Genomic DNA, 15,813 nt, shown 5'->3' on the forward strand with positions numbered 1-15,813 from the left:
TGGTGTCCTGGTTGTGTAAAATCACTTTCACGTCGTAACTTACTAGGAGGTAGTATGTACGGAGAGTACGGAGTACTGTAGATATAACAGAATAACAATGGAAACCATTCATTCCTCGACAAAATTTCCACAAGCCATCATTAACTTGGCGCAAACCGGAACTGAGACTGGGACAACCTGAATTGAGCATCCGACAAACGGATTGGGTTGCCCACCAGGGCAACCACTGAATGCGGCCAGGAGTGAGCAAAGAGTGTGCCAATCATAAGACGCCATCTCTATCAACCGACAAGCTTTCTCCCCTGAGATGATCCACAGCTGGTCTTACTCGTAAGTGCCCTCCCTACTTAGTTGTGACGATCCATTTACCAATCTCAATGTATGTACTGTACATGTACAGTACGTACAATACATAATATATACTGTACTGTAGCATCCATAGATCAGACTAAGCACTGGTTACAAGGACATACATGTACTGTACTGTACTATACCTTACTTACTCCCGCCCACACAGGATACCAGTACGTTTCCCCCCACAACGTGCCACTTTGTCCGCATTCGTTGGAGTTGGTTGCTTTCCAGGCTTTCACGCAATTTTCCTCTTTACAGAGTACAGTACGTACAACCTTTGATTCACATAACATAGTAGTCAAGGGCCAAGGGCCCTTGGAGATCTCTCTTGTAGCGTAGTTGAGAGAGGTTAACAATCACAGACTTTGGTAGATTTACTAAGTTAACTCCTACAATTCAAACCGTTTCTACGGAGTAACATTAGATAGACGCAATTGAATGAATGGCTGACTGGAAAAAGCGGTCGTGTCATCTACTATCTAGCTGGGTTGCGTTCCGACCGTCAGACCGTCTGCAAGCTGTCGATCCGTTCGTCTCCATACGCATCCGTCTTCTATCGTCATTACGACAGTGTGTCTTGTCGTGTGCATCCCCCTCAACCATGGCAGAATCAGTGGAGCTCCACCTCTTTTATGTATCTCATTTCCCTTGCTTATCTACCTCGGATTCTAATTCTTAATCTATTTGGCTGTCCGTTGGGCTGGATCTGATTTATCTCCTTCCTCTGTTTCTTTTACCCACTTCATTCACCACTCCCCCCCCCCCCCTTCTTCTCTCCCCCGGTCAATTTGCATCAGTGTCAAATTACTTAGGGTTCCTGGGGCTCTAGTTAATTATTTTTTTACCCTAGTTTACTGGTTCATCACTACTTGTCGAATACTTTCAGGGTCTGTTTTATTACTGATTATTAACCTTTCGATTTTCAAAACTCTCTGGTGGCCCTCGCCGTCCAGGATAGGATCCAACAGGCCAAGAGCAACAGGGCTATTAAACATCCTTATATCACTCGTCGCTCGCGACAGACAGCCAATTGTCTAGCCTCGTTCTCAGCTCTACAATACCGGCCTTGTATAGAAGAAAACGGGAAGCCAGGGCATAGCTCGAGCATCTTACCCCGGTTGCGATTGCGGCGACATATCGTACCTTTCTTATCCGTGTCGCCTATGTATGCTTGGGGCCATTCGTTGACTCCATTGTTGAATTGAGCGTCGGCTGCCCACATCGTGAAACAGCAAGCACACACGGCCCTATTTCGACTATTCAATATCTTCTTGCCACGCCTCCGATAGCTCTTTCGTGATTTGCAGCTGACGTGGAGGATTGAGTCCAGGTTTCCGCGCGGGTGTTTTCGTGACCAGGAGCCTGGCGCTTCAAGCCTGGCTGGCGACGTCTGTGCTCATACCACTTCATCGTCGATCCTGCGGGTTCGCTCATGCTGTGCGTGTACTGTTATCACTGATTTAGGAGGGCGCCTGAGCCTGTCGGCCGTCAGGTAACGAGCTTCCTACTTGTCTGAAATGGGAAGCTTCCTGTCAGTGTCAGTCCACCACCAGAGTAAGGACAAGCGCCCCCGCCGCTCGAGACGTTTGTCAAAACCACCTCCGAAACAAGCAACCGTGGAACCAGTGACCTCCGTATCTCATCAAAATCAGCCTTCCGTTGATGGTTCGTCTGTGTGCTTGCATCCCGCAGTTGCATGGCAAAACCCATGGACAGGGGCATCCATACCCATCAACACGACTAATTCGGGTTCGAGCGGACGAAGATCACATTCCCTCCCTTCTGTGACTTCTCATCCTGGAACGCCGTTGCTTACCGTCAATGCACCCCGAAAATGCCAGGTTATAGCCAGGGAGCCACAGGGCATGGCTTTGCGCTCGCCCACTGTCTCTACTGTGGGATCCTCTGCTGTGGATAGACGAGCATCTCTCCAGCTTTCCAGACAAGGTACCGTTCGGTCCGCAGCCTTTCGAGCCTCTCCACAATCACCAATTGACAAGTACCCCAAGCGATCCTATTCGACCACTTCGCCACCTCAAAGAACGCACAATGCTATTAACCGCAGTACTATCGAAGAAGCGAAGTCTTCTAACACGCACTTCATCGTCGATAGTCAAGGGTTCTCCCTGATCCGCCGACGGTCTCTATTGACGCGGCCTGGGGTTGCGACACGACGATCGACAAGAGACTCAGCTCGCAGACAGCCTCCGATGATTGATCAGGAGAATGGCCATTCAACCAACATCTCACATGTGTCATATCAAGCGCGCGAACAATTCGCATCTCACAACGAAGAGAGCACGACGAGACCTGATATCATATCGGAGCAGTTACGCCCTCCTACACCGAATGAACTCGAGTACACCCATCTAGGAGCACTGAAACTAGGATCATTGCGCGTCGTGAATGGCTCCACATCTCCATGTCCCAGTGATAGGGCTAGGCTTAAATGCCCCGAAGGTCCGCCAACTAACCTTCACCCAGGATGTGTACCTGGCGAGGATTCCATCAAGCTTGGGCGATCAGATTTGCGACGCATTAAGACTCAGGTTTCCGCGAAGTATGATGAGCAACCTTACTTGTTACCTCAGCGAACCATCATTAATTCAGAAGATATGATTGTCTCCGAACCCTCTTTACGGTTTACTGGGGGTGAGTTGGCGACCACCCAGGCCCATGTACAGAGTCTTGCCAGACGCAGTTCAGCTACGTACTCCTTACAGATCCCTAATAGTGCCGATTATCCAGAGAACGAGGATTTCCCAAGAAGTCCATTTTCATTTGAGCGATCGCCCACTGTTCCAGACCTACTGAGGTCGTGTATCTCAGCAACGAACGTGCAAGGCGGCTCTGTGCCCCCCAGTGATGGAATAGATGGTTTGTCATCGCAGGGTTACTCAAGGTTGAGTAAGCACAGAAGGTCTCGGTATTCTCACCATATGGCTGATAGCGGACATACTTCCGCTACCTCTGTCCATTCCTGTCTAAATGATCAAGCTATGAGGTCATCGCCTTCCCGAGTGCTTGTGGCGCCTGATACTCCGTCGTTTAGTCCAACGTCTGGAAATAGGGCAAGAAACGCCGAATCCTTAAGATCTACAACACTGCCGGCTTCAGAAAAGCAGCTTCGCATGCATCGACAATTGAGTCCCCAGGCTTCTTCTAGCAGTCGCCACGAACTTGAGGTTCCTGACCAGCCAGCTTTTGTGTCTTCTATGTGTCACGAGTTGCAACAACGACGTCATTATAGGCGTGCCAGGAGTACATCACTTACAGTCTCGTGTGATCCTGATCGTTTAGTGTCATATCCACAATACTGTGGTCAGCTGCGGAGCTATGAAGGCGTCTCTTCCAATTTCAATGGTACTGGCTCAGCGCAGCGATTGAAGACGAATATACCACGATCGTCTGATATTATACCTCAGCAGAATGGGCATAGGAACTTTTCGCCTGATCCTGGCATGAGCAATGATAATATTCGTGACTCTCTTCTATTCAATCGGAAGGGGACCATGTCTCATCAGGACATTGACTCTTACTTCGCGTTGCGCTTGCCTGCTGGGGTTGTAGGCAGCCATATGCATTACAAGAAGAGTAGGCCATGCCCATCCTTGTCTGAAGACAGCTTGACATCAGCTTCTCAAATCGGTGCAACAAGTGATTGTGGGACCCTGAGTGGCGGCAGCAGCAGTAGCAGAAGCAGCACGCATAGCGATTTCTGGCTTTCCAAAGCGACCACTGGCACATATCATTTGCCAATTTCGGAAGAGAAGTTGAAACCATGTGGAGGGAGCATGATCCCAGAATTTCCGCGGGGTCGAACCCGAAGTCGAACCATCGAGCATCAGGGGCGCCGACTGACGAGGCATTTATAACGTCTACGGCCTTCTAGGTTGTCGATGTCCAGCCACCATGATGACCTCCTTAATGTCATACAGTTTTAACGAATGGACATTCTTTTCGCTCTCTATAACTCTTGTTATAATACCTGCTCGGCATTCTCTGATATTTGTGCTACCGAACATCACATTTCGTCTTGCCTTTCATGTTATGCGTGTTTGCTATGATACCATCTTTCTTCAATTCAGTTGAGCTTTGCTTTGGTATGCTACAACCTATACCACGTGTCTTTCTTGCACACATGTACAGCTTACCTGTTTCAATGATTGTCAAATTTGGCAGACTGTCGAAATAATCAGGGAACAGTGCTCCGTTCTCTTGATCGACCATTCTACTTTCTCAGATTGTTTATATGTTTTTACCCGGTGCATCCTTTCCAAATGTATAAATTTACTTGGTGTGGTGGCCCTCGGTGCGGAAAACCAGGTTATCACTTTCCACGCATCATGATGGCGCTCATCCTCAGTCGATGAGGACAGGTGCCGGGCCTGATTTGTAACTCAACTGCCCTCTTGGGCTTTTTCTGCACTTGTCCTACGCGTACGAGAGAAGGAAAAAACGATCAAGTCATAAATTGCAAGAAGCTCGATTAGTGTTCAATGCCCAAGCTCCCTATAGCGTATTAAAACCATCAAGAAACCTCAATCAGAACCGACATAAACATGCCCAAACGAGTACAGAACCAAACTCCCTCCTATGCAATCATGTCTTACACTTCCGTGCGAGGTGTCCGAAGAGATTTCCGCGCACATCATCACCTGAAAGACACCGTCAAGAGATGGAATGTCCAAGCTCGATAGTCTATTCAATGCGGATTTTCTTCACCTTCGGAGCGGGTTCTTTCGGTATTGATAGCGACAAGATACCATTTCTGAGATTGGCTTTGACTGAATCCTGTTGCACTCTCGCTGGAAAGGTAAAGATGCGGTGGAATTCGCCGGTCAACCGCTCAGATACCCAATATTTGCAGGTAGACTCGGTCTTTCTTGGCGTCACTAGTTGTTGCTTCGAGGAGTTCTTCGAGGATTGAGAGGTCGTAGCGTCATCCGCTTCATTCTCATCCTCCACAGTTGGCTGGTGATGAGACTTGGCAACGGGGGCCTGATCTTGACCTTCCTCAAATGTCTGCCTGTTATGCCTCCTGATATGACCTTTTATCACTAGTGTGTTTGGGTCCAAGAACTCGACTTGAATATCATTGGATTCAACGCCAGGTACTTCTGCAGATAAATGAAAAGCATCGTGTGTTTCGAAGACATCGGACTTCAGCGACATAGGTTTCTTTGTCGGTGTTATCTTAGCGTGGCTAGAGCGATGACAGTCGTAATCATCCAGTAGCCGGAATAGAGGAGAGATGTCGTTGGTGAAACGGGGATAGTAAGCCATGGCGAATATGTCCGCAAAAATTATTGATTATTAGACTTCGATAGAATGATGGTGGATGAGCGAGGATAGAAGATTTGACCGTTGTTGCAGAATCTGCAGAACTTGAATGGATATCAGAAAGACCCCTTGCCAATGTGCTAATTATATACTTCGTTTACCATCGTGTTATTGAGCAGCTAAGTATTACACCGAGAAGTAGCACGAGTATTCTGGCACTATCTGGAGGGTTGATAAAGCTCATATCCGTTCCTACTTGGTGCCTCTGGACGATTCCATGAGCTTCTGGAGGCGGCTAGAGGCAACTTGACTACTCAGTTGATTGTCCAGCCTTGGATGACGTAATCAGGTCACTCAGTTGCTGGTCAGCTGTCCTGTCCTGTCAGGCGCCCCTTTGAGCTGACAAGTTGGTCAAGATAGGTATTGAAGCATTTCGCTTGCACCAAATTCAAGCATCACCGCATGGATTAGTGGATGTTGCGTATGCCCGGTGAAGAATACATCTCAACCTGTCGGTGCCCTTTGCGTAGCAGATATTCAATCGCATTGAAGTCTTTTTTGCTGATTTTCATGTGCCTCTGAAACTCGGTTCTATCTCAAAATCAGTGGTGTATAGTGAGTGAGTTGGTTTGGTCTCAATGCACCTAGCGTAAATTCTGAAATTCTGTTGGGTATCCTAGTACCGAGAGGGCATCGACCATATCATATCAGACACTTCTTCCGTCACGGTTATTGCTTAATTTGACTTACGACAGGCTTCTTTCGGATTTCTCTCAAACATTTCCGATACAGGGAAAGAACCTCCCGCTGAAGACCTGACAATCGTGCCATTGAATTTGTGCAGCGATCTTTTGTGCAGGATTGTGTGAGTGGGAAGGTCACACGTTGCGGAGCAATAATAAACGGTGAAGAATCTATCTTGGTGATGCAGAGCCAGACACGGATCAGGGAGCTGGCCGAGGGTCAGCTTACCTTATCGTATTCCGACCCTTTTTCGGGCCGAGAACGCTCTCCCTCCGCAACCTTCCCCACACTATGATATGCATAATATGTAACGTTATACTCACGGATACTTATTCACGCTGATAGAGGAAATCTCTTTGATACTTGCTAGACTTCTGTATGTACTTACCAGATGAACGATCATACCCTAATGGCTACATTCTCTGTAGGTCCCAGAGTACTCAGTCAGTTAATAGCCGATTCTACAGAGTACTGTACCCCTTCATTTCTTACTTGAAGATGGAGCACGTACTACGGCGATGCTCTCATGCCTGCCGGCCGGCGTTAGCTATGTTGCACAGGCTCCATGGTAAGCACGAGTCACTCAGGGTGACATTAGCAGGCTTATGTTAAGGACTAGATTGCTGAAGGGGGAGTGCTCCGAGGCCCCTTGGCGCGGGAGTACATCAGTACTGTTCTGGGCCTTAATTATCAAGAACAAGCAAGTCGATAAGATAAATCTTGACTCAAATGTCCCGTCCGCTTTTAGATCTGTTAAATCTCTCGCCAGACCGAATGACAATATCCCATTCCAGCCATTTTTAAGACTACATGCCACGCATAGGCCCTCGGATGTTGACATAAGACACTAATCTGCGTTATGGTCAAAGATGACGATTTGAGGAAGGTCTATCTCCCTTGCACCTGATGTCAGCACCTGCTGGAACAAAGCTAAGGTAGCATCATAAAGGCCGCCCCCAATCTCCGGGGCGGTTTAACGGCATGCTATAGAGAATCCCAACGAGGCACTTTCTTCTCATATTACTTGATCTATCTCGGGCTCCTAAGGTCCTGTGACACAGGCGAGAGCAAATGTAGTAAGCTCTGGAAGTGAGTTCATGCATCATAAATCAACAAGTGAGCTAGTTGACCTGAGCACCGTAACCTTTGATGGTTTCAGCAAATGCCCAGCTCTGAGCCTCGACCTGTTGGTCCTCCTGGATCTCGATCCCCTGAGCTGTGATGACTGCTATGGTGTACTTGTCAAGACTTCGCGCGTCGCGGTACCAGAGAACCTTCAGGCACTCACGGAGCGCTGCAACGGCCTCATCCTTACTGATCTCCTCGATAGGTCTCTCCTCGGGAAACAGCCGGCGAAGAATTGGGAGAGCCAGGTGGGCGCCAAAGCCAGTGGCCAGATGTGGTGCGGAGAATGTGGTTCCCAATAAATCCGCAGAGCTGAGGAACGGCTTCTTGTCATCGTCGAAGCCGGCAACTAAAATGTGATTCCAGAGGGGATTGAACTCAGATCGCCGCTTGTAAAGGACCTTGGACAGGTAGGTATGGAGGTTTTTGGCATTGAGTGTGTTGCCGTGGGCCGAATAGTTTTCTCTGATGTCAATGGAATCCAAAAGACGATCAATGTACTGCATGTCGGAGATATCCCCACTAAAGCCAACGAGAGCAGTGTCACCAAATTTACGGAGTCGTTTGACATCGGTGAATCGAGCAAGGGATCCATATGAAGCTATGTTCAAAGAAGAATATGTTAGGCAGGCAACTCTATTGCTTTCAACAGTGTTTAGAACCATACCCAAGTTATCGCTAGCGAGGACACATCCTCCATTGAATTTGATTCCCAATATCGAAGACCCAGTGACTGCTGGTGACTGGGTGTGGGTTTTGGGGCCGGTAGTCTGCAGGTATGAAGGGTTGTAAGGACCATACACGTCGTCCCGGGGCTGGGATATGGTTAGCTTGATAGCAGCACCGAACCTGAAAGTGCTCTTACCCGGCCCCAAGCTTCAGGGAAATGATTCATAATGGATCAGATGAGTTAGGATAGGATAGGGAATTAGGGATGGATGCAATCAGATGAATTTGATGCTGCTGGTGAAGGTTGTCGGAGATAGACTTGAGACAGTTGAACAGAGGATAAGATAGGCCAGTGTAGGCCGCGTCGTTGCGTTGCTACCTTGGCGTAATCCCCGTTTACACCCACACCGCTTTCTTGATCGGGACTGCCGCAGGCTGTACAGCAGCATGAAGTACTGTACAATACATAGCTACGTAATCCAGGATCAACAGTATACGGGCATCATAAACCGTACTACTGCTGAGCGCGGCACCTCGTTCACTGGGCCTGTTGATTTTATACTGGGTTCCAAAATTTGGTCTAGCTACTTTATGGTTCTTGAGGTGGCTGTGCTTGGACGGGTATTGCTGTCTTGTTTGTTTTGTAAAGCTCTTCATCCTATGCCCATGACATCTCGGACGACTGAATCAATTTCAATCAACCGCTTGATGTACAATCTTTACCAGTTGTCGATCCTGCGCGGCCTCGCCCACATCGGAAACCACAGCTTTACCTTGAAGCAGCAGGATGTGGGTACGAGGTTGTCTCCGGATGCAGCCCGCGCGCGACTTTATTTTAAATGCCCTGCCCTACCAGCCACTGTAAGTTAGGTCAGGCCATTTATGACATTGTGTATTTATGTTTTTTGGGATCTCTATCTCCTCTACTACATGCCTCTATAAGTTCTAGCATGAGTCCTGACAGAAACCGTACGGTATTGGCGCGCAAGATTTCCCCACACAGCATCATAGCCTACCCGAGGAATCGTTATATTGATTGATCCCATGGATAAATCCTTCACAGTAATTAGCATCACTATTTAGCAGTGGGTCGTATGGCACTGAATTGCAACGACCGGGTAGGCTGTAGCTTAAAATGTCGATCCCATCTCTTTGTAGACTCTCAAATACACAGATTCCTACAGGGTCAAAGTTGGGCATGGCCACTAGATCCCCCGTGTAATCCCATCTTTCCAGTATTTTCCATGCCATATGCTGCAACTTAAAAGCGTTGTGCACGTTACGAGTCTTATCCCCAGGGCTCTTAAACATGTCGATGGTCTTATGGTAAGGAAGATGTAGCAGCCACAAAGGCAATCTCCTCTCGTTGTCGTGCTGACCTCCTCTCTTCCATTGTACCCTGGATGTCTCGTTGTGCCTGTCTGATTTCTTCCATGAATCCCCAGCTCGGTAAATCTGGCGCGTTCCAAATGGCCGGTGGTAGTGCAGCCTGGTATTGCGCCCGATCATCGATTCCTGCATGGTTCATCATTGCCTTCAACAAACTGGGATTTCTCAAGGACGCAGAACCCGAGAGCTTTTCGTTGAAGTGGACACCTTGTTTCTTCAATGACAAGAAATGGGCAAACTTTGCATCCGCGGAGGGGTCGGGCGAGCTTGGAGGTGATGGAGGAATGTCTAGGTTCGGGACAGGGGGAAGTGTTAAGTCATGGATTATAGTACGAGATGCGGACAGTGTTATATAGTCAGTCGGTGAGGATTTTTGTGCATCGTGAGGGCTCTCATGCGATGGACCGAAAACAGGTCTGTCAGATTCTGGCATGGAACCATGCTCTAATGTTGTTTCTTTCTCGGGTACTGCTTCAAGCAGATTTCATTAGACCTTGAAGAGTCATAGAAGGATGGAGGGTTTCGCATGCTCACCTGAATTTTGTGTTGCCTTGGGGGTATGAGCAAGATGGCCTTCTTTTCCTTGCTAGCGAGGCACATCAGTAAGTATTCCAATACGGAAGATCCGTTTTCTTTTTACCTTAGTCTCGGAGGAAATTGGATTGGGACCAGCGTCATCTTCACTGCTGCTGTCATAGGCCGCAAGACCCAACATCTCTTCACAGGGAATTGTACCTTTCCAACACCTGTAACACTCTTACAAGGATCTGTGTCTCGGAGCTACTGGAGCTGAAATCATGTGAGAACACAATTACCATAGAGGCTGGAAGAGATGGACTGCATCTGTAGGGTGTTATCATGAGATTAGATAATGACGGAGGGACGATACATTTCTTAGATAAGCACAAGGCAGCTCAATCGCGTCAGCAGCCCGAGCTCAGCTATTCCATCAACATCCAACCTTCTTCCCGAATTTACCGCTTGCCGTGGCGGTAATAGAAAGTGCTGCAAGAATCCATTTCACCTTCCTACTTCGCATAGCATTACCTTTCTTTCCTCTTTGTCTTCCGTCCTCTCAACAATTATTTGTGAGCAATGGCGACTTTGCTCAGTCAACCTCACGGTGAAGCCATCGGATATTCCTTCACTCAGCCAACGAGTGTTCCGAACAAAGAGCATTCATTCTACCCGTAAGGCCCTCTACTACAGACTTATGATTGCCCAATCTTAACTCAGAGCTAGGTACACCGACAATGGCGGTTCAACTTTGGGCATCACTGGCTCCAGCTTCGCTATCCTTGCTGGTGACACTCGGTCCGTTGCAGGCTACAACATCAACTCTCGATACGTTCCGAAAGTGTTCAAAATCGGAGGTGATGATGAAACTGGCGAGGGTGCTCACATTCTCCTGTCGGTCGTCGGCTTCGCCGCAGATGGCCAAGCACTCAAAGAAAGGCTAGACGCTGTGGTAAAGATGTACAAGTATCAGCACGGGAAGTCAATGTCCGTTGGAGCTTGTGCTCAGCGCCTGTCGACGATACTCTATCAGAAACGGTTCTTTCCCTACTACGTGCATGCTATTCTAGCAGGCTTGGATGAGGATGGCAGAGGTGCATTGTACAGCTACGATCCAGTAGGGTCGTACGAGAGAGAACAATGCAGAGCAGCTGGGTCTGCGGCGAGCTTGATCATGCCATTTTTGGACAATCAGGTCAATTTCAAAAACCAGTACATCCCTGGCAGTGGTGAGGGCCATGCTCTGGAGCCCAAGAGAGCAGACCCATTGTCAAGAGAGACTGTTGAGGAGCTCGTACGAGATGCTTTCACAAGTGCTGTTGAAAGGCATATTGAAGTTGGTGATGGTCTACAGATGATGGTCATTACTAGCGGAGGTATAGAGGAGATCTACTATCCTCTGAAGAAGGACTAAATTCATGCGTGTTCCCTTGCCCCAGTATGATTGGCGAATGATAGCAGAAGTGGACGGCATCCTTCCTTAGTAGTGGACTTATTACTGAATACAGGCTATTTTCAAGTGAATGTTGTGTCATCGTCTCATTGAATTTTATTGAATCAGATATCACCTTTCCCACAACGCCAAAACCATGTCATAGGACAGAACAAGACGGAGTAAAAACAAAGGAGAGTCAGGTATAGTTAATCAGAAGCGCTCCTTCATTCGTGAAGCCACTTTACGAAGATTGCCATACACTTTTCCCTGTTACAAGTCAGCAGGTTCTGTGTAATGAAGGGATGTGAATACTTACTGGTGGGCTACCCATGATCAGGTTGACAATGGCCTGCTGAGCGGCTTCAACATTCTTGATGCCGCCTAGCAAGTGAATTTTTTGGTCCGCAATGACGATCCTTGTGCGGGTGGCATTCTCTATTGCGAATTTGGTTCGCCCATCTTTGCCAGCGCAGCGTCCAATTGCACGGCTGAGGTGCTCTCCATTGAGTGTTTTGATGTCGCGGATCTCAAAAGAGCGGATGTATAGATCGTCTAATCTCAACAGCGCAATAGCATCATCGACATCAAACCCTAGCGTGAAGGCTTTGACAAAGTCTTCGCCTTTTTGCAGGGCCTCTGTATCAGTTGTAAATCGAGATGTACGGAGTTCGACTGCTCGATTCTTGATGTTCATCCTCACTTGTAATTTGAGGTGTTCAACAAGCGGAGGGTACACTCGTGACCAGCTAGCTTTCAATGGAGTCATTCTATGCGGCGGAACGGGGACTTTTCGGGTTTCGACTCGGTGTACGCGGTGGACATCTTTCGCCGGCGTAAAAACAGGCCGGCCCTCTTCATCGATATGTACATCAGCGTCGTGGGCTGGATCGAATGCAAAGTTAAACGCCGGTGCAGTCCCATCAGTTGAAGGCTGGGCATCGATCAAGATTTCCTCATCTTGGTCTGGAAAGGCTGTTAGCCTGGTTAAGCAACATTAGCCGGCAAGATATTGACTGACCTGCCGCAGGTGCGACTGGTGCCGCTGAGGCAGCGGCAGGTTGCCTGATAGCTGTGGGTGCAGGCATTGTGATATGGGTTAACCCGGTGAATTGAGAGCGAGTCGAGTAACTAAATTAGTGGTGTGTGATGTGACAGAAGAAAATTCGGGGAAACAGGAACTCAGAGGCATACGAGTCTTGGCAGTATTGGTCGGTATAACTTACTGCACATCAATTCATATGACAAGAATTCACCAATCAGCCCGCTTCAAGATGCTATAACATAAGCAAGGTGTGCATTTCACGTGATCTGCAATGCTCATGTATTTCCTCAAAGTTACTAGTGTCTCCGAAGATTGTATCAAAGACCTAGTGGTCAAATTCCTGCCTCTGCAAATTGGTGCATGTTCAGTCCGCCTCGGATTTATCAATCCATTTACTGATTGCTGGCTTGCGCCTTTAGCAAAACATTCATTTCCACTATGTGAGGAAGAAGATAATGTCTGGCCATTTCACACGCAGGCTGTACGCCATACTAAACCCGCTTCTCGGGCATGGATCGCAAGCCAGTAGTCGCACGCCACTGAATCCAGGCAATTTCTCTTCGAGGCTTTTCTCTAAATGCCCGTGCGCGGAGAAACCATATCACCCATCTCAGATCTCTAACAGGGCTACGAGACGCTTTGCCTTTGGGGGTTGCCTTGTGCTCGGAGCTTTACCAAACTCAACTGCACTGGAGGCTCGTTCAACATGTACTACATCTCCAAAGAAATTATTATATCGCCTTGACCGCAAACCACCTCTGATATTCTCTCAGAATGCGTCGAAGCGCAGACTACATACACACAATGACGAGAGCCATCAGACGAAGATCCACAAGGATCACTCTGAACCTACTAGTGCTACTCGCATAACCCATCCTTTGCCCACAGGCGACACACATGAGGTCACCCAAGGCCGCGAATACTTGCCATCCTCGAATGATGCTCACCAAAAGCTACATGCTAATCGCCATCTAATCAACCGCTTGCCGCACATGCCTCATTTGCATCGACCCTCAAAGGAAGAATTGCTGGCAGCGGCAAATGGCTTTTGGTCCAGACTTAAGGTGCGATTTAAGTGGTTTTCGATACGGAGCGTTCGGCCTTTCAACTTGGACGAGATCACAGCTCTTTTTTCGTGGGTGCTTCTCGGGCATGTAGTCTGGGTTGTGTTGGGAACGACAACTTTCTTTTCGTTGCTTATTATCGCAATCAACACTGTTTTTGCTCAAGGTCTGTCACCCAGTACCTTTGCCGTTGTTTTTTCATCACTAAATATGCACAGAAACATTAGCAGGGTGGATAGGTAACTATCTAACCAAGTCATCTGGGGTGAAGGTTGTGTTTGAATCTGCTATTGTTCCTAAATGGAGAGATGGTGTGATCACGTTCAAGAACGTTTTCGTTTCAAGGCGACCAGGCCAAGGGACAGGAAACGTCAGCAAAGGATCGTCGAAGACCGCTGCGGCCGTAGCCGCAGCTGCAGCTCTAGGGGGCGAGCCCAGTCATGAGCTTCCCGATCAGCGAACGTCGTCGGACGAGGAAGATACGAATTATACGCAGTTCGACGTGTCAATCGAAACTGTCAATGTCACCCTATCGTTCACCAAATGGATAAACGGAAAGGGGCTGCTTCGCGATGTTGAGGTAAGAGGCATCAGGGGAGTCATTGACCGCCGTTATGTTCATTGGTCGGATGATGACCTGGATCCCAAATCGTACCGGCATGAACACCACCCTGGTGACTTTGAGATTGACTCATTCAAAATGAGCGACGTGTTGGTGACAGTCTATCAGCCAGACGGTTTCAGGCCCTTCCCTGTTAGTATCTTCTCTTGCGACTTGCCTCAACTGAGAAAGCAGTGGCTCCTATATGACTTCATGTCGGCCAACATGATGTCTGGATCTTTCGATAATTCGCTCTTTACAATCCATCCCCGTCAAACACACGGCTTTACCGGTGCACAGCTCGACAGTGGCACTGAGGACGGCAAGTCAAGCCCGTGGAAAAAGCATAGCAGGATACGTGTGGACGGGCTCAACATTGATCATCTAAACCGTGGGGTCCAGGGACCTTTCTCCTGGATACACGAGGGTACAGTCGATATCGTTGCCGATACCATGTTCCCAGCCGAAAATGATGAAAGTCTGGCTAAGGTTATGGCTGACTTTTATGACCGGCTGGAGGCCACCGTCACTTCGAACAATCACCACGACCCGGCATCTTCCAAGTCATCACCTAGCGATATCGCTTCCGAGCAGGATAAGCGATTCCTGGTTACTGATCTACGTCTCCACTTGAACAATGTTAAGGCAGTGGTTCCCCTGTTCACGCGGGATTTGTCTTACATCAACAATGCACTAATCCGCCCCATTGTTGCATATATTAATTCAAGGCGCACGTTCATTCCTGTAAATTGTCGACTTGTCAAGCGGGTCGGTGATTTCGACGGCAGTTGGACGACGTTTGATAGCGGCTTGATGGACGACCTTTCGGCGGCAGTAAGTTCACATCACGGCGGATCAAAATACTATGCTAATGTCAATCAGGTCTACGATGCTTTCGCTCGAGATGTTGTGGATGAACAAGCTCGGAAGCGTCGTTTCAAGAAAGTTGGTTTCTGGTCACTTCAGCTGGCCGCCCAGGCCATCTTCATGGGCATGGCTGGAAACATAGCCTGAGTTTTTATTTTTGCAAGGGTTACTTGGCGTTCATATTAGTGCAGTGGGGTACTGCTACAAAGGCGTTCAATGAAGATAAAGGGTTTCATACTTGGGGCGTTCTTTCAATGTTGCAATTCCTGTCCGAACCTCTTGTAAGGGGCATGGATATCATTACCAACACATATCTTTAAACTCGAATCTCTATCTCTCGAGGAGAGAAATCTCTCTCACTCTCTCTTTTCTCTACATCCACTATACTCCATGTTTTTGTATATCTACAAGTACACAAAGCGCCCAGTCAATCATGAAGCCAGTGCTCCTTTGCGACCTACAGAATAGATTTGGAACCAGAAGATAAACTTCGTGTCTGATCATGTTCAAAAACACAAGACTAGTTTGCTAATTTATTGACGATAAGAGCAGCCAAGGCCCAGGTGGGCGGTGACCTGTGGATTGACCCAGTGGGAGGTCTAGCCCGGGCCCAATCATGCTTATAGCGCCCATTGGACTCGATAAGTTGTTTTACTTTTCTGAACGCCGTCCCGCCCTTGTCTGTACTGTACTGTACTTAGAAGACTACCTAGTAATTACTATA

The 15,813-nt window shown here is 48.1% G+C and overlaps 8 protein-coding genes across 8 annotated transcripts; 3 read left to right on the forward strand and 5 right to left on the reverse strand.

The window, feature by feature from the left end:
- The first annotated feature begins 1,724 nt into the window (after positions 1-1,724).
- On the forward strand, positions 1,725-4,299 carry BO86DRAFT_49687 (uncharacterized protein). The gene has a single exon (XM_025677428.1). The coding sequence runs from the start codon at positions 1,872-1,874 to the stop codon at positions 4,227-4,229; it is 2,358 nt and encodes a 785-aa protein (XP_025529295.1). The 5' UTR covers positions 1,725-1,871; the 3' UTR covers positions 4,230-4,299.
- Positions 4,300-5,055: 756 nt separating this feature from the next.
- BO86DRAFT_417750 (Hsp20/alpha crystallin family protein) lies at positions 5,056-5,640 on the reverse strand (the record flags this gene model as incomplete). The annotated part of the gene is made up of 1 exon (XM_025675044.1): positions 5,056-5,640. The coding sequence occupies one exon, from the start codon at positions 5,638-5,640 to the stop codon at positions 5,056-5,058; it is 585 nt and encodes a 194-aa protein (XP_025529296.1).
- Positions 5,641-6,104: 464 nt separating this feature from the next.
- On the reverse strand, positions 6,105-6,468 carry BO86DRAFT_309329 (succinate dehydrogenase assembly factor 1; the record flags this gene model as incomplete). The annotated part of the gene is made up of 3 exons (XM_025667808.1): positions 6,105-6,228; positions 6,282-6,313; positions 6,388-6,468. 3 exons carry the CDS (start codon positions 6,466-6,468, stop codon positions 6,105-6,107), a joined length of 237 nt encoding a protein of 78 aa, XP_025529297.1.
- A 739-nt stretch (positions 6,469-7,207) lies between these two features.
- pre4 (proteasome core particle subunit beta 7) lies at positions 7,208-8,503 on the reverse strand. Its single transcript, XM_025671748.1, has 3 exons — positions 8,372-8,503; positions 8,174-8,321; positions 7,208-8,107 (listed from the first exon to the last, which is right to left on the reverse strand). Exons 1-3 carry the CDS (start codon positions 8,399-8,401, stop codon positions 7,503-7,505), a joined length of 783 nt encoding a protein of 260 aa, XP_025529298.1. The 5' UTR covers positions 8,402-8,503; the 3' UTR covers positions 7,208-7,502.
- A 609-nt stretch (positions 8,504-9,112) lies between these two features.
- BO86DRAFT_426748 (HCNGP domain-containing protein) lies at positions 9,113-10,279 on the reverse strand (the record flags this gene model as incomplete). Its single annotated transcript, XM_025675524.1, has 3 exons — positions 9,113-10,008; positions 10,099-10,150; positions 10,205-10,279. 3 exons carry the CDS (start codon positions 10,277-10,279, stop codon positions 9,497-9,499), a joined length of 639 nt encoding a protein of 212 aa, XP_025529299.1. The 3' UTR covers positions 9,113-9,496.
- Positions 10,280-10,512: 233 nt separating this feature from the next.
- prs3 (proteasome core particle subunit beta 6) lies at positions 10,513-11,663 on the forward strand. The gene is made up of 2 exons (XM_025669770.1): positions 10,513-10,754; positions 10,807-11,663. Exons 1-2 carry the CDS (start codon positions 10,660-10,662, stop codon positions 11,492-11,494), a joined length of 783 nt encoding a protein of 260 aa, XP_025529300.1. The 5' UTR covers positions 10,513-10,659; the 3' UTR covers positions 11,495-11,663.
- Positions 11,612-12,650, reverse strand: BO86DRAFT_388010 (KH domain-containing protein). The gene is made up of 2 exons (XM_025671749.1): positions 11,832-12,650; positions 11,612-11,782 (listed from the first exon to the last, which is right to left on the reverse strand). Exons 1-2 carry the CDS (start codon positions 12,207-12,209, stop codon positions 11,726-11,728), a joined length of 435 nt encoding a protein of 144 aa, XP_025529301.1. The 5' UTR covers positions 12,210-12,650; the 3' UTR covers positions 11,612-11,725.
- A 362-nt stretch (positions 12,651-13,012) lies between these two features.
- Positions 13,013-15,353, forward strand: BO86DRAFT_426752 (mitochondrial distribution and morphology protein; the record flags this gene model as incomplete). Its single annotated transcript, XM_025675525.1, has 3 exons — positions 13,013-13,787; positions 13,840-15,056; positions 15,105-15,353. 3 exons carry the CDS (start codon positions 13,013-13,015, stop codon positions 15,234-15,236), a joined length of 2,124 nt encoding a protein of 707 aa, XP_025529302.1. The 3' UTR covers positions 15,237-15,353.
- Positions 15,354-15,813: the final 460 nt, after the last annotated feature.

The sequence above is a fragment of the Aspergillus japonicus genome (assembly GCF_003184785.1).
Source record: "Aspergillus japonicus CBS 114.51 unplaced genomic scaffold BO86scaffold_14, whole genome shotgun sequence".
NCBI lineage: Eukaryota > Fungi > Ascomycota > Eurotiomycetes > Eurotiales > Aspergillaceae > Aspergillus > Aspergillus japonicus.